The sequence below is a fragment of the Nerophis lumbriciformis genome, linkage group LG29 (assembly GCF_033978685.3).
Source record: "Nerophis lumbriciformis linkage group LG29, RoL_Nlum_v2.1, whole genome shotgun sequence".
Lineage (NCBI taxonomy): Eukaryota > Metazoa > Chordata > Actinopteri > Syngnathiformes > Syngnathidae > Nerophis > Nerophis lumbriciformis.
In genome coordinates, this window is record NC_084576.2 from 9,165,001 (window position 1) to 9,188,042 (window position 23,042).

Here is a 23,042-nt window from a genome sequence, read left to right on the forward strand (position 1 = left end):
AAGTAGTTCAGTGAGTTTCAGTTTCGTCTGCAATGCATTCCATGCCAGAGGGGCAGCAATGCCAAAAGCTCTTTTGCCAAATTCAGTCCGTACATGAGGAACAGTTAAAACATAAAAAGTGTTAGAGCGTAATGCATAAGAACTGCTTTGTATTTGTATCAAAGTACACAAGTATGGAGGCATTAAACCTAAAAGAGCCTTACAAATGATAGTCAGCCAATGTGTGTACCTGCGTGCCTTCAATGAAGATAAGTTTGATTTCATATACAGTTGACAGTGGTGGGTGAGACTACGACAGCCAGTAACAAATTTTAGTGCTGAGTGAAAGACAGTGTCCAAGGACTGGAGGCATTTAGATGAAGCACTGAAATAAAGCACGTCTCCATAATCAATTACGGACAAGATAGTTGCTGTCACCAATTTCTTTTTGACTTTAAGAGAGAAGCAGTTTTAATTTCTAAAAAAGAAACCAAGCTTTTCCCTAAGCTTAGAGACCAAGTTGTTAAAATGGGCTTTAAATGAAAGCTCCTGATCAAGAGTAAAACCCAAGTACTTGTATTAAGACCTGCTCTATAGGGTTTCCATTTGATGTTACAATATTTGGAATATTTTCCAGTAGCACCCTTGAATGAGAGAAAACCATTACCTTGCTTTTATCTGTATTTAAAACCAATTTAAGATCAAATAAGCGAGCCTGGATGACATCATAAGCAGCTTGTAAAAACTCAAAAGCCTGAGTGATGGCGGTTGAACAGCAATAAATAGCGGTGTCGTCTGCATAAGAATGGTACATTGCATTTAAAAAATTATTGCAAGGATTATTTAAGTAGATAGAAAATAAAATGGGCCCCAGCACTGAGCTTTGTGGAACTCCTTTGGTAATGTCCAGTAATGAAGAGGTCGTCCCAGCCACCTGTACACGTTGTGTTCTGCTGGAAAGATAGTCTGTGAACCAAGCAGCTGCATTTTTAGATAATCCAATGTGATGAAGGGCTTGAATTAACAGACTGTGGTCTATTGCAGTGGTCCCCAACCTTTTTGTAGCTGCGGACCGGTCAACGCTTGAAAATTTGTCCCGCGGAGTGGGGGGGTGATTTTTTTTAAACTTTATTATTATTATTATTATTTTTTATTTTTATTTTTTTTTATAAAGAAATACAATCATGTGTGCTTACGGACTGTATCCCTGCAGACTGTATTGATATACATTGATATATAGTGTATATATTCTGTTTTTATGTAGATTTAATAAATTAAAAAAAAATAAAAAAAAAAAAAAATTTTTTCTTCTTGTGCGGCCCGGTACCAATCGGTCCGCGGACCGGTACCGGGCCGCGGCTCGGTGGTTGGGGACCACTGGTCTATTGTGTCAAACACTTTTGAGAAATCAATAAATAGGGCGACACAATATTTCTTGCAGTCGTCAGCCTCGATTAAATCATTGAGTACCTTAAGAGCAGCTGTAATAGTGCTATGCTGTTTTCTAAAACCAGATTGAAATAGAGATAAAATATTGTTTGATTCTAAAAACACCTTTAGCTGGTTACTGATGATCCTCTCAAACAATTTTGCTAAAATGCATAATTTAGAAATTGGTCTGGAATTATTTTAATATTGTATTTACCTATCTTTTACTAATTTGTATTTAAATATATTTTGAAACTGTATGAAAAGGGAAGAAAACATAGGTCATCATGCTCAGGTACAGATAGCAAGGTTCCCTAGGGCAGTGTTTTTCAACCACTGTGCCGCGGCATGGTGTGCCGTGGGAGATTATGTGATTTCACCTAACTGGGTTAAAAATATTTTTGCAAACCAGTAGTTATAATCCGCAAATAATGTGCCGTTGTTGAGTGTCTGTACTGTCTAGAGTAACCGTGTAATATTCTTCCATATCAGTAGGTAGCAGCAGGTAGCTAATTGCTTTGTAGATGTCGGTAACAACGACGATGGTTTGTCGTGATCACATTATGCAGACGACAGCGGGAGGCAGTGTGCAGGAAAAACAGTATCTAATGCTAAAACCAAAAATAAACAAAAGGCGAGTGCCGCTAAGAAAAGGCTTAGGGATGGCTGTGCAAAATGAAACTAAAACTGAACTGGCTGCAAAGTAAACAAAAACAGAATGCTGGACGACAGCAAAGACTTACGGCGTGTGGAGCAGAGATGGCGTCCACAAAGTACATCTGAACATGACATCACAATCAACAATGTCCCCACAACTTAATCAAAGTCTTGATTGCTAAAACAAAGCAGGTGCGGGGAATAGCGCTCAAAGGAAGACAGGAAACTGCTACTGGAAAATACCAACTAAACAGAAAAAGCCACTAAAATAGGAGTGCAAGACAAGAACTGAAACACTAGACACAGGAAAACTGTTATGTATGCGAGGTGTGGAAGGAGACGACACCACGAAGAAGCTCAGGTTACCAGGTTTATTGTAACCTTTTGATGAGTGTGTGGGAGGTGTATGCTACTCTATGTGTTTGTTGCGGGACTATGTGTGATTTTAACCATGTGAAAAATACCAGACGATGTTGTAGGTGTGTGATGGATGAATCCTTCGTGAGTCCAGAGGGGCTAGGCAAAGAGGGTATCCGTGGGCAGGCGAGCGGTCGGGGGCTGGAGCGAAGCAACGAGGTCAGAGTCCAAGCGAGGGTCGAGCAGTCCAAAGTCTGTGATCTTGTCTTTTCGGTCATAACCTAAAGCTCATGACCATAGGTGAGGATGGGAACGTAGATCGACCAGTAAATTGAGAGCTTTGCCTTCTGGCTCAGCTCCTTCTTCACCACAATGGATCCATACAGCGTCCGCATTACTGAAGACGCTGTACCGATCCGCCTGTCGATCTCACGATCCACTCTTCCCTCACTCGTGAACAAGACTCCGAGGTACTTGAACTCCTCCACTTCGGGCAAGATCACCTCCCAAAACCGGAGATGGCACTCCACCCTTTTCCGGGCGAGAACCATGGACTCGGACTTGGAGATGCTGATTTCCATCCCAATCGCTTCACACTCGGCTGCAAACCGATCCAGTGAGAGCTGAAGATCCTGGCCAGATGAAGCCATCAGGACCACAACATCTGCAAAAAGCAGAGACCTACCTGAAGCCACCAAACCTGATCCCTTCAACGCCATGACTGCGCCTAGAAATTCTGTCCATAAAAGTTATGAACAGAATCGGTGACAAAAGGAAGCCTTGGCGGAGTCCAACCCTCACTGGAAACAGGTCCGACTTACTGTCGGCAATGCGGACCAAGCTCTGACACTGATCATACAGGGAGCAGACCGCCACAATCAGACAGTCCGATACCCCATACTCTCTGAGCACTCCCCACAGGACTTCCCGGGGGGACACGGTCGAATGCCTTCTCCAAGTCCACAGAGCATATGTAGACTGGTTGGGCAAACTCCCATGCACCCTCAAGGACCCTGCCGAGAGTATAGAGCTGGTCCACAGGTCCACGACCAGAACGAAAACCACATTGTTCCTCCTGTATCCGAGGTTTGACTATCCGGCGTTGCCTCTTTTCCAGTACACCTGAATAGACCTTACCGGGGAGGCTGAGGAGTGTGATCCCACGATAGTTGGAACACACTCTTCGGTTCCCCTTCTTAAAGAGAGGAACCACAACTTTGGTCTGCCAATCAGAATCACAACCAGAATCACAATCAGAATAGTTTTTATTGCCATTGTTTGAGACCGGGTTCACAAAGTAGGAATTTTACTTGGTGCAATCGTGCAACATAAAACACATATAACACAGAGAGCTGTAACTGAGCTATCAGATCTTGTTATCCAGAGGTACCTGTAACTGAGCTATCAGATCTTGTTATCCAGAGGTACCGTCCCCTGATGTCCCCGCGTTGCAGATCCTTTTTTTTTTTTTTTAATATTTTTATATATTTGCACATTGTTTTTCTAGCATGCACACATCGCACTGTATGGAATGGCCTCAATCTCGTTACCTTGCGTAATGACAATAAAGCTGATTCTGATTCTGATTCTTCTGATTAAGGAACTCCCACCCTAGGGGCCTTGCCACCGAGGAGCTATTTAACTACCTTGGCAACCTCCAGCCCAGATTCGCCCCAGGCACTGCTTCCTCATAGGAAGACGTGTTGGGGGGAATAAGGGGTTCTTCGAAGTATTCCTTCCACAGATCCACAACATCCGCTGTTGAGGTCAGCAGAACACCATCCTCACCATACACGGTGTTGGACAGTGCACTGCTTCCCCTTCCGCGGCGGCCGAGGGTGGTCCAGAATCGCTTCGAAGCCATCCAGAAGTCGTTTTCCATGGCTTCCCCGAACTCCTCCCATGTCCGAGTTTTTGCCTCCGCGACCGCTGAAGCTGCACACCGCTTGGCCTGTCGGTACCTGTCCGCTGCCTCCGGAGTCCATAGAGCCAGAAGGACCCGATAGGACTCTTTCTTCAGCTTGACGGCATCCCTCTAGGACAGGGGTCGGCAACCTTTACCAGTCAAAGAGCCATTTTGACCAGCTTCACAAATTAAAGAAAACAATGGGATCCACAAAAATCTTTTGAATTTCAAAATGAAATAACACTGCATACAAAGTTTTTTTTTTCCTTTGTGCCATGTATAAACCAGGGGTCTCAGACACGCGGCCCGCACCTTAATATGTATATTTAATGTTACTGCGGCCTGCAAGTTTTATATGAATGGCGCTTGACAGCGTCATTCTTGTCAACCCTCCCGATTTTTACGGCAGACTACGAATTCCAGGGCGACTATTCTCACGAACGTGCTGTGCCGGCTCAGCCACACGTTGTATGGGAGCTTCTGCTTGCTCACTTCAGTGACAGCAAGGCATACTTGGTCAACAACCACACATGTTACACTGACGGTGGCGGTATAAAATACTTTAACACTCTTTTTAATAATGCACCACACTGGGAACCCACACCAAACAAGAATGCCAAACATATTTCAGGAGAACATCTGCACCGTAACACAACATAAACACAACAGAACAAATACCCAGAATCCCATGCAGCCCTAACTCTTCCGGGCTACATTATACACCCCCGCTACCAAACCCCGCCCACCTCAACCGACGCACAGAGGGGGGAGGGTTGATGTGTAAGGGAGCAGGGTTGGGGTGGGGGCGGGGTTTGGTGGTAACAGGGGTGCATAATGTAGCCCGGAAGAGTCAGGGCTGCATGGGATTCTGTATATTTGTTCTGTTGTGTTTATGTTGTGTTAAGGTGCAGATGTTCTCCCGAAATGTGTTTGTCATTCTTGTTTGGTTTTGGTTCAAAGTGTGGCGCATTATTAGTAAGAGTGTTGAAGTTGTTTTATATGGCCACCGTCAGTGTAACCTGTGTGGCTGTTGACCAAGTATGCCTTGCTGTCACTTACGTGTGCAAGCAGGAGATGCAAATAACAAAAGGCTGGGCTGGCACGCTGTTTGTACAGATTGTAGAGGGTGCTAAATGCTGTACCATCATGGCACGCCGTTATTATTATTCTAAGGGTGAAAATCGGAGAATTTTAATCCCGAGGGTTTTCAGCGAGAGGCACAGAAATCCGAAAGTCTCCCGGGAAAATCGGGGGGGTTGGCAAATATGTAGCTGAGCCGCATCAGTGTGAACAAAAGACCCCTGCTCTAGGATTACCGCCATGACAGGCACCAACCACCTTGCGGCCACAGCTCCAATCGGCTGCCGAATGTAGCTGAGATAGGTATCAGCGACCCCGCGCGAACCCCGAAAGGGATAAGCGGTAGAAAATGGATAGATGGATGGAATTTTGTACCTTGGCTCAAGTATGTACACCAATCTTTTAAATCCCTTGTGCACCACTGAAAACAGGCCTTTGACAATGAGTTTTCTGACACACCGTGAGATTAATTGAGCTCTTGGGCTGTCATGAGGAAATCTTGTTCAAATGCCTCACAAATTGATTTTTGGCCTGGCTTACACCTTGGTTTTTCATCAATAATCTTTCCTTGCTGATGATTAATCAAGTGACTGCTTTTATTTTCAGAGTTTTAGTAGATTGCGTTCTGGCAATATCTGCTAACTGTATATTGCATGTCCGTCACTTTTCCTCCTCTTTCATTTTCCTTGACAGCGAAGCCAAAAGTTATCTAAATGTCACTTGCTTGAACTTTCCGCTCTGCTCCTTTGTGTTTTTTGCCATATTTTGCTGAGCTGTGCTGGGCAGAAGATTATGGGAGATAATTTTGCTTCTCAGATCGGCTCATTCAACAGTGCCAGAAAAAAATGACTAATAAAGATCATTCAACATAAATAATGCTATATGGAAATAACAAAGAGGGCATTTAATGACAATTGATTGCGCAAACATAGTCACAACAGGTGCCTAAAAAGTGGGATTTTTTTTCAAGCTGATACGATTAACTTCTTGCTTATTTATATGTATTATTTATAGGTGTTGCAGGTGAAATCAATGTAGTGGTGTTGCTGCAATTTCAGGTGGATGATAGGGTTTAATGTGTTGTTTTCACCTCCTTGCGGCATTTTTACTGCACATTTGGTTCAGATAACATGCAACATGTCTGAGGAAATCCCACACAATCGACGCCATGTTTATTTACACTGCCCAAGTTTACGGCCTCTTACAAGGTAAGAGAAAGGGAACCCTTGATTTGCTCACCCACACCCACCTACAGCACAGTACGGTAAGTAAGTAGTCTTCCCTCGTTGGAGCGATTGTATGATGTCAAAATTCTGGCCTAGTAATTTTCTGCCCAATACCTATCGTGCACCGCTACTAAAAATGAGTTTCAAGGTGTCATAATCGATGATAAAATGAGTTGGAAATCTTACATAAAATAGAATATTCAACATTAAGTTGCAAGAAGGAGTAGTCCTGGGTTCGATCCTGCGCTCGGGATCTTTCTGTGTGGAGTTTGCATGTTCTCCCCGTGACTGCGTGGGTTCCCTCTGGGTACTCCGGCTTCCTCCCTCTTCCAAAGACATGCACCTGGGGATAGGTTGATCGGCAACACTAAATTGGCCTTAGTGTGTGCATGTGAGTGTGAATGTTGTCTGTTTGTCTGTGTTGGCCCTGTGATGAGGTGGCGACTTGTCCAAGGTGTACCCTAGGGCTGAGTGATATGGCCTTTTTTTAAATATCTCGATATTTTTAGGCCATATCGCGATACACGATATATATCTTGATATTTTGCCTTAGCCTTGAATGAACACTTGATACATATAATCACAGCAGTATGATGATTCTATGTGTCTACATTAAAACATTCTTGTTCATACTGCATTAATATATGCTCATTTTAAACTTTCATGCAGAGAGGGAAATCACAACTAAGTCAATTTAGCAAAACTGTATTTATTAAGCAGTTATTAAGCAGTGGCACAAACATTCATGTAATTTCAAAACAGAAAGTGCAAGATTGTCAGAGACATTTTAAAACAAGGTATAAGTGCACTTTTGTGCATGATGACACACAAGATATTTCAATACGTGTCACATAAAAATGAGCTGCATATCAAATAGTATATGTCATACGGTGTTGATGTGGAAATAGTTGCTTCGGCATTTAGTTGGTGTGGCACCGAACGGAGATGTTGACATGATGTAAAGACATATTCCCGCTTGAAGCCAAACCACCGTCAGACAATGGACCCCGTGCTGTTTTTCTTGGGAATTAATTATTCCTTCATTTGTTACCAGATTCGCACCTTCTTTCTCTCGTATTCCCACTCAAACCACACCGTTAGCTGTTAGCATCACAGCTAACGTTACCATGTCGCTACCTCTCGCTCCGCGGGAGCGTGTGACGTTGCTCACGTGACAGTATATGACGTGTGTAAGAAGGTGCGCTGGTTTTAAGTCTCTGTGAGAAGCAGAGACAGGAAAGAGTGAGAAACGCATGCAGTTTAATGCCCCGCAGCTAAAGCAACTGCGTGAGAACGTATACTCGAATATCACGATATAGTCATTTTCTATATCGCACAGAGACATTATACGCGATATATCAAGTAAATCGATATATCGCTCAGCCCTAGTGTACCTGCCTTCCGCCCATGTGTAGCTGAGCTAGGCTACAGCACCCCCGCGACCCCAAAAGGGACAAGCAGTAGGAAATGGATGGATGGATGGAAGTTGCAAGAAGCACTTTGATACTGACTAAATAAAGCACAATACTTTCTGGACCTAAAATAATTGTCGTCATTGTTGTTCACTTGTTTTAACATATTAGAATTTTTGTGTGTAGATATGGGAAGACAATTACAAAGGCCCACATCATTGACTTACCATACTGCAAAAAAATGAAACAGTTAGGAAAACTACGTGGGATTCTGAGTGAAATACTAAAGAAAGACACCTTACTCACCCCACACATAATCATTGCAAATTGCATATTTATAACACAAAGAACAACCTTGGAAATAATTTCACACCATTGACGTAGGAGTGGCAAGCTTGTTGGTCTGTGGCCTGTGGAGTTTGATACTACATAACAATATAATTGTCAGCAGAAAAACTGATACCAATCCAATATCATATTTTTAGTCCAATATCGGGCAGCACGGTGGTAGAGGGGCTAGTGCGTCTGCCTCACAATACGAAGGTCCTGGGTTCGATCCTGCGCTCGGGATCTTTCTGTGTGGATTTTGCATGTTCTCTCCGTGACTGCGTGGGTTCCCTCCAGGTACTCCAGCTTCCCCCCACCTCCAAAGACATGCACCTGGGGATAGGTTAATTGGCAACACTAAATTGTCCCGAGTGTGTGAATGTGAGTGTGAATGTTGTCTGTCTATCTCTGTTGGCGACTTGTCCAGGGTGTACACCGCTTTCCACCCGAATGCAGCTGACATAGGCTCCAGCTCCCCCGCGACCCCAAACGGGACAAGCGGTAGAAAATGGATGGATGGATAGTCCAATATCGGTCGACCAACGTTATTGGGAATCCCTCGGTAAAATCATGCACAAAGAAAACTATATGCTCACTGATAATTAACAACTTTTTTTTTTTTTTCAACTTGTTTCTTTGTTTCCTTTGTATTCTTCTTCCGTTGAGCTGAGAACTGTTCGGTTATCTCATTAGTTTGTCATTTTGTTATCCCCTGGAAGGTTGTGATTGAATTAAAACATTTTTCAATGCCACATCTAGGGATGTAATGATAAATGGTATTAATGATAATCACAATAAAACTCCTGACTGTTATTACCGTTTTTAAATTAAAAAAAAAAGATATTGAAAAAACGTGATTGGATTGCAGTTTGATAAACTCACAGACTGACTGGCCCCAGCTCGCTAACTAAAATGCTATCATGAAAACAAGAGACTTTAACATATTTTCCCATTAAAAAATGACATACCCCAACCTAAACATATATAAACACATTACTGTCTGAACAACCAAGCTATTCAACTTTGTACATTTAACCTACAAGTTGTCTTCTCTTAGAACAGAGTGATCGTTCTATACTCAGGACTACGAGACTGAGGTGTTTTACAGTGCGTTAAAGGACCGCTGAACAGAGTAGGATGCCTCAACACCTGCCACAAATAATATATATTGATAATGGATTTTTATTTTCACGCACTTTTCATTTAAATACCATAAATCTTAAAGTGATACACGCTGAAGTACATACAGATATTTAAAACAACAAAAGCTTAGCCATTAAAAGAGATAAAATACTACGGCTAAAACATCCCAAATAGTGGGTTTTCTAACAGTGTCTATTTATTTTAGTCATAAAAAAATAACTTTGTGGAAAGATTTCAGTGTGTATATGTGTAATTATTGAGCACATTCAACAATTAGGCAATACTAATAATCATTTTGGTCACAATAATCGTACAACCCTATAGCCACACCTATTACCTTGTGCAGCCTTTGTTCCTCTTTATCTTGGAGCTGTTCCTCCTTGACTAAAGATTAACTTGTGTTTCTCCTGCGAATTAAGTTGTTGCTAGGTAATCGCTTAGATTTGTTGTCAGTTAACCTGGCTTGTTAGCAGCTATCGGTAACATATTGTTTCCAACTTGTTGATTTTCAACAAATCACACCAGACAATGCTCAAATTGCAAGTGTCAGCTAACATACAATAATGGTGGTCAAGAAAAGATCCAAAATAATCCAAAATGTAAATTATAGTGTGGCGCTCAGGCAGTCAGACTCTGGGTTTAGATAAATACAGTCAAGTAAAAATGTGTACATTTCACAGGAACTCTTTTTCTGTTTGGTAAATATTCATAATTATTACAAAATCACAACCTTAATCAAGATTATTTACTTTTAGGATTTTTCCAAACCTTATTTCCATCCATTCAACATTTTAATCAGCTGCAGTCCTAATGGGGTGTTTATTCTCAGTGTTAAATTCGGCTGTTATGTGTTGTAACGAACATGTGCTATTTGCACATGTTGTCAATAACAAAACTGATCTGCGCTTTCTCCACAGGCTCCTTCTCCTTATCTGTGCTGTCAGGAAAAGTCATGTTCAGAGATGTTTATTACATCAACCAGGACATGTCTATCAGGTAATCTGATCTCTTGCTTTTTGCGCTGATCTCTGCTCAAATACTGTCTGCTTGCACATACCAATCTTTTTAATCATTTTTTGTGATAGGATACAGGATGGCTTCCTCATTTTTCGCTGGTGGAAGATGTATAACCCAAAGCAGAAACAGCATGGTGAGCAAACTGTAGCTATCCTAGAGATCACTGGTATAGTCTACAACCTTAAATCCAATCAACTTTGAAATATCTTATTGTTAATTAATCTAATCATTGCTGTTGATAAATCCAAACATTTTTTTTAGTTTTTTGTGGTTTGACATTTCTGTGTCCTCAGTGTAGTTGTGTGTTTTTTACAGAGGAAGTAGTCTGTGTTCCGAATAATAGTAATCTGATTATTTACTTTTACAGTACAGGCCAAAAGTTTGAACACACCTTCTCATTCAATGTGTTTTCTTTATTTTCATGACTATTTACATTGTAGATTGTCACTGAAGGCATCAAAACTATGAATGAACACACGTGTACTTAACAAAAAAGGTGAAATAACTGAAAACATGTTTTATATTCCAGTTACTTCAAAATAGCCACTCTTTGCTCTGATTACTGCTTTGCACACTCTTGGCATTCTCTCGATGGGCTTCAAGAGGTAGTCACCTGAAATGGTTTTCACTTTACAGGTGTGCTTGAAGCTCATTGAGAGAATGCCAGGAGTCATGGTTGTAAGATTCCATTCATGATATCTGCAGCAAGTGTGTTTGCTTGTTCAATTATAACATGAAACTTTTTATTACATCTAATCTTACTAAATTCATGATTATACCGTAATGGCAGCAGAGATATGAGGGACTCGGCAGAATGACTGTGCACAAGTCAGCCTTTTATTTGTTTTCACAAAACTAGCACTGTATAGTTAAAAGGTAGGAGCGCGACACACACTCTCAATAACAGCTCCTCGAATACTTTCTGATGTCTTCCTCTCTCCCAGACTAGGTCTAACACTGTGGCAAGCCCATTGCTGCCCACTGCAGCCCACACTGGGAAATTACAGTTCACTACACAATATTCCCATTACTACAATACTTTACAGGAATACCTCCTGCTTTTCCCGATCTACTGACTACTTTTATTCTCTTTACTGTCTCACTAGTTAACCTATACTATAACGCGGTGTGCACTAGGCCTGCTGCGTGGCTAGCATAGCTAGCTTTAGATCTAAGCAGCTAACTAGCCAATCTGAAAATAGTGGAATCTGGGATGCCCGAACAAACACAGCTGAGCTAATGCTGCTCTGTTTGGGCGCTGACGTCACACATCACTGACAGGCATGGCCTTTTAAAGGCATACACACACACACTCTGGTCTTATGAAACATCTCTCAACTGCATATGCCAGATGTTTTGAAGTTTGTTTTTTAAGTAACGCAATATTTACTTCGCTTAATAATTAATTACATTTCATAAAGAGTAATTTCGAGTAATTCACTTCCTTTTTCGGCAAAGTATTTGCCAAACACTATCCAACTACATTATTCTAGGTGCCAAATTTCCAGAAAGCGGTTAGTCTGTCCAAAGCTTTGAACTGAACTTGGGAAGGGTGTGGTGCTGTTCCCTGCCTGGATTTGCCCCCCTTGGCCGCCATTAAAATAGCCTTGACCTATAGCAGGAGTCGGCTAAAAAAATCTGTCTAGAGCCATAAAAAATTAAAGGCCTAATATAAGTGTTATAATGAAAGCAACACATGATTTAAGTGTCTAGCTAAATTAGCCTGTCAAAATGACTGTCACAGACTGACACAATTAATCTTCGTTGACAGAAATGTTGACATTTTAATATTTATTCTACAAATTTTTTACAATATTAGAAAATAAGAGATAACTCCTGGATATTACTGGCTTAGATTGGGCAAAGGTATAGATGTTAATGGAAACGGCAGGCTGTCTTCTGGGTAACGTTTGCTGTGGTGCATAACAGCACGCAAACAACAATCACAAATGCAGCCAATACTACATACAGATAATGAGACTTGCAAATATAAATTAAATACACATAGGACATAAGTAAAGGAAATTAAATTAGCTCAAATATACCTACAAACAAGTCATAATGTTGCAATATAGTTACACATCACACTCGTCACTTCATGTCAATGGGAGAGGACGCAAAGAAAAAGGCTCCACTGTTGCTACCGGGGTTTTTGATAAGTTTGAAGATGTTTGACCACTGATTTGTGATCACAGCCACAGGAGAGTTACCTGGCATCTTCAAACTAATTTTGGTCCATTGATAGGCACTAATACGCTGAAATAAGGCGAGTTGTAAGAGCCATTAGCCTCAAGCCAACAGCCCCTTACCGCAATTCAAAGCGGTTGCATAGCAACCATAAGATACAGCGAGTTTGTAGCTGTTTTAAAGTGCTTCCGACAACACAGAGTGATATAAGTTGACAGGCTGACACCTAAAGTTGATCTCTGAACGCGACAAGGTATGAAATTGTTAAAATAAACAAGTTAAAAGTGCCGCAAGTCGCTAAAGAAATAACTGCCGTTAGAGAGCTGATACAAGAGGCACTGACGTCAGCGACCTGCCGCCATGTCAAAATCTAAAAGGAAAACTCAAATCCCGAAAGTTTCGGTGTCATCTGAATCAAATGATTCTCTGGACACAGGACACAAAGGGGTGGGAATGGGAATCAAGACGTGATGCTATAAAAAATAGTCCATGGCTAGAATAGAACACAAAGTAGATCTGGAAAGAGCAATAAGAGAACTTAAAGAAGATTACAAGGCTGACCTGGAAAGAGCAATAAGAGAACTTAAAGGGGAACATTATCACCAGACTTATGTAAGCGTCAATATATACCTTGATGTTGTAGAAAAAAGACCATATATTTTTTTAACCGATTTCCGAACTCTAGATGGGTGAATTTTGGCGAATTAAACGCCTTTCTATTATTCGCTCTTGGACGTTGTGACGTCACATCGGGAAGCAATCCGCCATTTTCTCACTTTCGTCGGTGTGTTGTCGGAGGGTGTAACAACACGAACAGGGACGGATTCAAGTTGCACCAGTGGCCCAAAGATGGGAAAGTGGCAAGAAATTGGACGAAATTCGTTCAAAATACGAGGGTGTGGGGAAAGCCGACGCAATGGTCAGTCGTTTGTTCCGCACACTATACCGACGAAAGCTATGCTACGACAGAGATGGCAAGAATGTGTGGATATCCTGCGACACTCAAAGCAGATGCATTTCCAACGATAAAGTCAAAGAAATCTGCCGCCAGCCCCCCATTGAATCTGCCGGAGTGTGTGAGCTATTCAGGGACAAAGGACCTCAGTAGCACGGCAAGCAATGGCGGCAGTTTGTTCCCGCAGACGAGCGAGCTAAACCCCCTGGATGTCTTGACTCACACCGCTTCTACCGTTCCTTATGCCACCGAAGATGATCAAGAGAAAAATATCGACCCTAGCTTCCCTGGCCTGCTGACATCAACTCCAAAACTGGACAGATCAGCTTTCAGGAAAAGAGAGCGGATGAGGGTATGTCTACAGAATATATTAATTGATGAAAACTTTATTCCTTACTCGCGGTTTTACGTAAATTATTATACATAAACTGTGTTTACCAATAATTTAGCTTAAAAACATTTATTTTTTTCAATCATTCGAGTACATTCGGGTAGTCTTGTGTAATGCAGTATTTTGTGTCTATTTAGGTATGGTTAACTTGAGTGCTGAAATCGTGGAAAAATATATGTTCTTAGCGCGCCTGAAATGGGCTGTCTGCACTCTCAAAGTGCATGTTGTTGCCAAATGTATTTCATATGCTGTAAACCTAGTTCATAGTTGTTAGTTTCCTTTAATGCCAAACAAACACATACCAATCGTTGGTTAGAAGGCGATCGCCGAATTCGTCCTCGCTTTCTCCCGTGTCGCTGGCTGTCGTGTCGTTTTCGTCGGTTTCGCTTGCATACGGTTAAAACCGATATGGCTCAATAGCTTAAGTTTCTTCTTCAATTTCGTTTTCGCTACCTGCCTCCACACTACAACCATCCGTTTCAATACATGCGTAATCTGTTGAATCGCTTAAGCCGCTGAAATCCGAGTCTAAATCCGAGCTAATGTCGCTATACCTTGCTGTTCTATCCGCCATGTTTGTTTGTATTGGCATCACTGTGTGACGTCACAGGAAAATGGACGGGTGTATATAACGATGGTTAAAATCAGGCACTTTGAAGCTTTTTTTAGGGATATTGCGTGATGGGTAAAATTTTGAAAAAAACTTCGAAAAATAAAATAAGCCACTGGGAACTGATTTTTAATGGTTTTAACCCTTCTGAAATTGTGATAGTGTTCCCCTTTAAAAAAGATCATAGAAAAGCAACAATAGAATCCAAAAAAGATCTGAGAAGTCTGCAGGAAAAATATAGAAATTCTGCAAAGTCAGACTAACAACATAAGAAAGGACTTCCAGGAAATGCGCCAAGCAATGAGGACTCTTCAAGAAGAAGTTATTGCAGTGAAACGAGACAACAACATGCTGAGGAATATCATAAATGAAATGGATCAGGATAAACGAATAAATGGTATCAATGTGACAGGGCACCAAATTAAACCAAGATCTTACGCGAAAGCTGTGAATAATGGAGGTGAACCAGATGAAATCAATGTTTTTTCAGCAGAACAGCAAGTGGTCAACTTTCTGCAATCAAAATAAATTGAAATCAACATTAATACCATCGAAACATTCATCCCACTGAATGGAAGAAACAAAAACACCACTCCAGTCATCCTCATGAAACTCGTGAAACAGAAAATATAAAATGGCACTGCTGAAACAGGGACAGAAGCTGAAGGGAACAAATGTGTACCGTATTTTTCGGACTATAAGTCGCTCCGGAGTATAAGTCGCACCGGCCGAAAATGCATAATAAAGAAGGAAAAAAACATATATAAGTCGTACTGGAGTCACATTTTTTGGGGAAATGTATTTGATAAAACCCAACACCAAGAATAGACATTTGAAAGGCAATTTAAATTGAATAAAGAATAGTGAACAACAGGCTGAATAAGTGTACGTTATATGACGCATAAATAACCAACTGAGAACGTGCCTGGTATGTTAACGTAACATATTATGGTAAGAGTCATTCAAATAACTATAACATATAGAACATGCTATACGTTTAGCAAACAATCTGTCACTCCTAATCACTAAATCCGATGAAATCTTATACTGTACGTCTAGTCTCTTACGTGAATGAGCTAAATAATAATATTTGATATTTTACGCTAATGTGTTAATAATTTCACACATAAGTCGCTCCTGAGTATAAGTCGCAGTATAAGTCGCACTATGAAAAAAACTGCGACTTATAGTCCAAAAAATACGGTACATGAATGAGCATCTCACAAAACGTAATGCTGAAATCGCCAAGACAGCACGCAAAAGCATGGAACAATCCAGGGAACTTGAGGGCGCCAACTGTAAAATCTACATCAAGCTGAATGGAGGTCCAGAAGCAAGAGTACTTGTTGTCCCTGGCATCAAGGACCTGGACAAATGTTAAAGTTGCTTCCACAACGACGATGATAATGGAGTCTGAAAGAAAACAAACACCTAAATTCAACACCAACAGTACTATGTTCCAAGGGACCACTAAACAAGAGGACCTAGATTCAGGAGTGCATCCACCTACACCTTTAGAGATTATTGAAACATCATCAGAGATTGTTGAACAAAAAATATGGAACTCAAAAACTTCTGCAACAAAGATCACAAAAAACAGGATTGGGGACGGCGTGGCGAAGTTGGTAGAGTGGCCGTGCCAGCAATCGGAGGGTTGCTGGTTACTGGGGTTCAATCCCCACCTTCTACCATCCTAGTCATGTCCGTTGTGTCCTTGGGCAAGACACTTCACCCCTTGCCCCTGATGGCTGCTGGTTAGCGCCTTGCATGGCAGCTCCCGCCATCATTGTGTGAATGTGTGTGTGAATGGGTGAATGTGGAAATACTGTCAAAGCGCTTTGAGTACCTTGAAGGTAGAAAAGCGCTATACAAGTATAACCCATTTGGAAAATGATAGAGATCCAGATACAATTTTTTTCTCCCACATCAGTAATTGTTTTTATTATACAAATGAACAATACAATAGCAACATTAAGTGTGATAACAAATTTTCAATTATTCATTTTAATAGCAGAAGCTTGTACGCAAATTACAACAACATGAAGCACTTTTTCGAACAATTCAACGAACCCTTCAAAGTGATTGTTGTCACAGAAACATGGACTGATGATAAACAAGGAATATATTTTGATCTGGAAGGATATGAACTAAACTACGTCAACAGAACCAACAAAAATTGACATACACGATGAAGAACCTGAACTACAAAGTGGTAAAACATGTCATTTGCTATAGATAATATCTTAGAATGTATAACCATTGAAATATGTCAGGAAAAAAGCAAAAACATATTCATCAGTCGCATATATAGATCACCTAAATCAAATATAGAAACATTTGAAGAATGGATCAAGGCAACTTACATGGACAATGGTCAAAAAATAATTTTCTTATGTGGTGACTTTAATATTGACTTATTGAACCCTAACAAGCAAAAGTCCATTGATGACTTCATTGATACAATGTACATTATCATTTTATATCCTAAAATCACAAAGCCAAGCAGAATCACAGGACACTGTGCAATGCTTATTGATAATATTTTTACCAATGATTTTGATAATAACACTACAAGTGGTCTACTTATAACCGACGTTAGTGATCATCTGCCAGTTTTTGCAATATATGATGGAAACTACAAGAAGAAGAACATGGAACACAACAATACATTTCGAACACTATGCAATGAGAGGAGTATGATTGCTTTCAAAAATGAGCTTGAAAAGCACAATTGGGACAATGTGTACAATGAACATGTTGATAAAACATATGAACATTTTTTAAACACGTTCATAATACTTTATGACAAACATTGTCCATGGAAACAACTCAGTAGAAAGCAGAGAAAGGACAATCAACCATGGATGACAAAAGGATTAAAACATGCTTGTAATAAGCATACATTATATATATAATGTATAACACAAAGAACTACAGAGGCAGAAATGAATTACAATAAGTATAAAAACAAGCTAGCATACTACAAACATGTAGAAACTAATATTACAATCAATTATTAAACAGAAACAAAAACAATATGAGAGCAACATGGGGCATCCTTAATAGCATTATTAAAATAGCACTAAGAGGGATTACTCCCAATACTTCTCAGACAGAAACATAAATAATGACAACATGAAGGAAGTAGTTGAAAGCTTCAATAATTACTTTGTAAATATTGGACCAAAACTGGAGGAAAGGGTTCCAGACCCAGTTTCAACTGAGGACTTCAATGACACCTTAGATAAAAATCCCAACTCAATGTTCCTCCATAATGTGACACAGGAGGAAATAGTTAAAATCGTGAACAAATGCAAATGTAAGACTTTGATCGATTGGAATGGAATTGATATGAAAATGATTAAAAAGGTTATTGAAGAGATCTCAGGACCATTAATGTATATCAGTAAGCTATCATTTCAAAAAATGAAAATAGCTAAAGTTGCACCAATTTATAAGACTGGAGACAAACGCCAATTTAGAAATTATAGACGTGTTTCTTTACTTCCACAATTTTCTAAAATCATTGAAAAACTGTTCAATAACAGATTAGAGTGTTTCACAAACACAAATGGAATACTTGCTGAGAACCAATATGGATAATGAGCTAATATTTCTACTTTGATGGCTTTAAAACCTACTCAGTGGCCTAGTGGTTAGAGTGTCCGCCCTAAGATTGGTAGGTTGTGAGTTCAAACCCCGGCCGAGTCGTACCAAAGACTATACAAATGGGACCCATTACCTCCCTGCTTGGCACTCAGCATCAAGGGTTGGAATTGGGGGTTAAATCACCAAAAATGGTTCCCGGGCACGGCACCGTTGCTGCCCACTGCTCCCCTCACCTCTCAGGGGGTGAACAAGAGGATGGGTCAAATGCAGAGGACACATTTCACGACACCTAGTGTGTGACAATCATTGGTACTTTAACTTATAACTTTAACTTAACTTTAATCGAAATTACAGAAGAAATTACTAATGCAATAGATAGTAAAAAAAGAAAAAGAAAAGTGCAGCAGCATTGTTTATGGATCTAACTAAAGCATTTGACAGAATTAATCACAATATTTTAATCAAAAAATTAGAACAGTATTGCATCAGAGGGTTGGTCCTAAACTGGACTAGAAGTTATTTAACCAACAGGAAACAATACGTGAAACTAGCGAACACACCTTTACAATGCTAAATATATCCTGTGGTGTACCCCAGGGATCAATACTAGGACCAAAATTGTTCAATCTTTATATGAATGACATTTGTAAAGTTACAAAATATTTAAAGCTAGTATTATTCACGGGTTAATACAAGAGTGGAAACTTAGAGAACACACGGAAGCTAATACAAATAATAACAGAAGAAATGAACAAATTAAAAAGATGGTTTGACAAAAACAGACTATCCTTAAACCTCAGTAAAACTAAAATAATGCTATTTGGTAACAGTAGAAGGGAAAGTCAAAGACAAATATAAATAGACAGAATAGAAATTGAAAGAGTAAATGAAACCACATTTCCAGGTATAATGATTGATGATAAAATGAACTGGAAATCTCATTAAAAAAATATACAACATAAGGTGGCAAGAAACACATCAATAATTTAATAAAGCAAAACATGTTCTACACCAAAAATCACTCCATATTTTCTACTGCTCACTGGTGTTAGTTACCATATCTGAGTTATTGTGCAGAAATATGGGGACATAGCTACAAAAGTACACTTCATTCATTAACTGTGTTACAAAAAAGATCAGTTAAGAATAATACATAATGTTGGATATAGAGAACATACAAACCCTTTATTCGTTGAATTGAAAATACTAACATTCCACAACATAGTGAATTTGCAAACAGCTAAAATTATGCACAAAGCAAACTATAATCTGCTACCCAAGAATTCTTCTCAACAAAAGAAGAGAAATATAATCTTAGAGAAAAATTTAATTTAAAGCATTTGTATGCACGTACAACACTTAAGACCTTCAGTATATCAGCATGTAGAGTTAAATTATGGACTGGATTAAGTAAATAAATCAAACAATGTACTAATATAATCCACTTCAAGAAACTCTTCAAACTTAAAGTGTTTACAAAGTACAAAGAAGAAGAACCATGATAAACATTCTGAATTTATCACATCCATCCATTCATTTTCTAGATAATCTTATTGATCTCACCATATGCAATACAACTTACTTCACTAATTATTATGTATTTATTTTTAATGTTATTACTTGTGGGGTATATTGTGAATAAATTGAGAGCAGGAAGTGAACAAAAGTTTTACAAACTGCTACGTAAAGGAAAATGGGTAGGATTAAATAAGATCTGCTTCTTCCTACTCATTTTTGAACATGTTGAATAGAGAAACTGGAGATTGTGATGTATCATGTTGTATGCATGCATGTTCGAAATAAACACAAACTCAACTCAACTCAATATGTACATACAGCTAGCCTAAATAGCATTAGCATAGATTACACTGCAGTGACCCAATATGCCTGATTAGCACTCCAACGAGTCAATAACATCAACAAAGCTCACCTTTATGCATTCACGCACAGCATAAAAAGTTTTGTGGACAAAATGAGACAAAGAAATAGTGGCATAAAACACGTCTTTCTTTGGCAAATTCGCATAAAATTGTACATGTAAACAAACTACGGTGAGTTCAATGTCCGCCAAATTTAGTAGGACAATGCGGCACTCGCCAATACTCTTATCAGTGAAGTATGTTTAATACAAACAAAGGGATTTTTAACAATTAGGAAGGTTTGTGTCATGTTTGTCCTCCTACAGAAACCATATTAAAACCTAAAATATATTTTGCCCCATCTTTTTCCATTTTAATACCCATCCATCCATCCATTTTCTACCGCTTATTCCCTTTGGGGTCGCGGGGGCGCTGGAGCCTATCTCAGCTACAATCGGGCGGAAGGCGGGGTACACCCTGGACAAGTCGCCACCTCATCGCAGGGCCAACACAGATAGACAGACAACATTCACACTCACATCCACACACTAGGGCCAATTTTAGTGTTGCCAATCAACTTATCCCCAGGTGCATGTCTTTGGAAGTGGGAGGAAGCCGGAGTACCCGGAGGGAACCCACGCAGTCACGGGGAGAACATGCAAACTCCACACAGAAAGATCCCGAGCCCGGGATTGAACCCAAGACTACTCAGGACCTTCGTATTGTGAGGCACATGCACTAAGCCCTCTGCCACCGTGAAGCATTTTAATACATTTTTGTAAAAAACCAGGGAGCCACTAGAGAGCTAAAGAGCCGCATGTGGCTATAGAGCCACAGGTTGCCGACCCCCGACCTATAACGTACAGATAAACCTTTTAATTTACCCAACAAGTTGTCTATATTTTTTGTTCAAAAAAATGTAGCTGGCATTAATTTTCCACAATATCAGTCGTTTCTAATTGTACTGGAAATGCCCTCTTTACAATGCCAGAAATTATATTCTGCCCCCCAGAGGTGTGACAGATCGAGGGACTAATTCACAAAGATTTTTTTTGACTGTTAGAAAGCTGGTCTACCGCAAAAGACCCCATGCACACTCCACACAGATATTCAAACTGAGACCTAGGTACATCTCAATTAAGAATGTTTCAACATAATACATCTTTTGTATTCTTCAGACCCCAAGGCGGAGACCAGACTTTATGTGACAGTTAACGGCTTTGAGTTTCATGTCTACAATCGCACTGACCTCTACGCCCGCCTACAAGAGACTTTCGGCCTGGAGTCGACACTGAGCACTCTGAAGAGAGGTAACGACAGCGGAAAGGATAGAAACAAGACCCTAGAACGGTAAGCCTGGCCGTCCCAAGTGTTAAATGCATTTATTTTAATTTAAGATTAGAACCTGTTCTTGATTATACAAACCCTGTTTCCATATGAGTGGGGAAATTGTGTTAGATGTAAATATAAACGGAATACAATGGTTTGCAAATCCTTTTCAACCCATATTAAATTGAATGCACTACAAAGACAAGATATTTGATGTTCGAACTCATAAACTTTTTTTTTTTTTTTTTGCAAATAATAATTAACTTAGAATTTCATGGCTGCAACACGTGCCAAAGTAGTTGGGAAAGGGCATGTTTACCACTGTGTTACATCACCTTTTCTTTTAACAACACTCAATAAACGATTGGGAACTGAGGAAACTAATTGTTGAAGCTTTGAAAGTGGAATTCTTTCCCATTCTTGTTTTATGTAGAGCTTCAATCGTTCAACAGTCCGGGGTCTCCGCTGTCGTATTTTACGCTTCATAATGCGCCACACAGTTTCGATGGGAGACAGGTCTGGACTGCAGGCGGGCCAGGAAAGTACCCGCACTCTTTTTTTTACGAAGCCACGCTGTTGTAACACGTGCTGAATGTGGCTTGGCATTGTCTTGCTGAAATAAGCAATGAAAAAGATGAAAAAGATGGCGCTTAGATGGCAGCATATGTTGTTCCAAAACCTGTATGTACCTTTCAGCATTAATGGTGCCTTAACAGATGTGTAAGTTACCTATGCCTTGGGCACTAATGCACCCTCATACCATCACAGATGCTGGCTTTTGAACTTTGCGTCGATAACAGTCTGGATGGTTCGCTTCCCCTTTGGTCCAGATGACACGATGTCGAATATTTCCAAAAACAATTTGAAATGTGGACTCGTCAGACCACAGAACACTTTTCCACTTTGCATGAGTCCATCTTAGATGATCTCGGGCCCAGAGAAGCCGGCGGCGTTTCTGAATGTTGTTGATAAATGGCTTTCGCTTTGCATAGTAGAGCTTTAACTTGCACTTCTTGCACTTACAGATGTAGCGACAAACTGTATTTAGTGACAGTGGTTTTCTGAAGTGTTCCTGAGCCCATGTGGTGATATCCTTTAGAGATTGATGTCGGTTTTTGATACAGTGCCATCTGAGGGATCGAAGGTCACGGTCATTCAATGTTGGTTTCCGGCCATGCCACTTATGTGGAGTGATTTCTCCAGATTCTCTGAACCTTTTGATGATATAATGGACCGTAAATATTGAAATCCCAAAATTTCTTGCAATTGCACTTTGAGAAACGTTGTTCTTAAACTGTTTTACTATTTGCTCACGCAGTTGTAGACAAAGGGGTGTACTTCGCCCCATCCTTTATTGTGAAAGACTGAGCATTTTTTGGGAAGCTGTTTTTATACCCAATCATGGCACCCACCTGTTCCCAATTAGCCTGCACACCTGTGGGATGTACCAAATAAGTGTTTGATGAGCATTCCTTCTTTTTTTACGTGTTACTGGCATCAAATTCAAAAGTTAATGATTATTTGCACAAAAAAAAGGTTTATCTGTTTGTACATCAAATATGTTGTCTTT

At 40.1% G+C, this 23,042-nt stretch overlaps 1 protein-coding gene across 1 annotated transcript in view; it reads left to right on the top strand.

Annotated features, from left to right (window-relative positions):
• kiaa1109 (KIAA1109 ortholog) overlaps window positions 1–23,042 on the top strand; it is a 255,509-nt gene that overhangs the window by 9,068 nt on the left and 223,399 nt on the right. Inside the window, exons 4-6 of the mRNA XM_061925065.1 lie at window positions 10,433–10,511; window positions 10,601–10,665; window positions 21,322–21,493. Of these exons, the coding sequence (XP_061781049.1) occupies window positions 10,433–10,511; window positions 10,601–10,665; window positions 21,322–21,493 (316 nt within the window). The remainder of the gene's footprint in view (window positions 1–10,432; window positions 10,512–10,600; window positions 10,666–21,321; window positions 21,494–23,042) is intronic.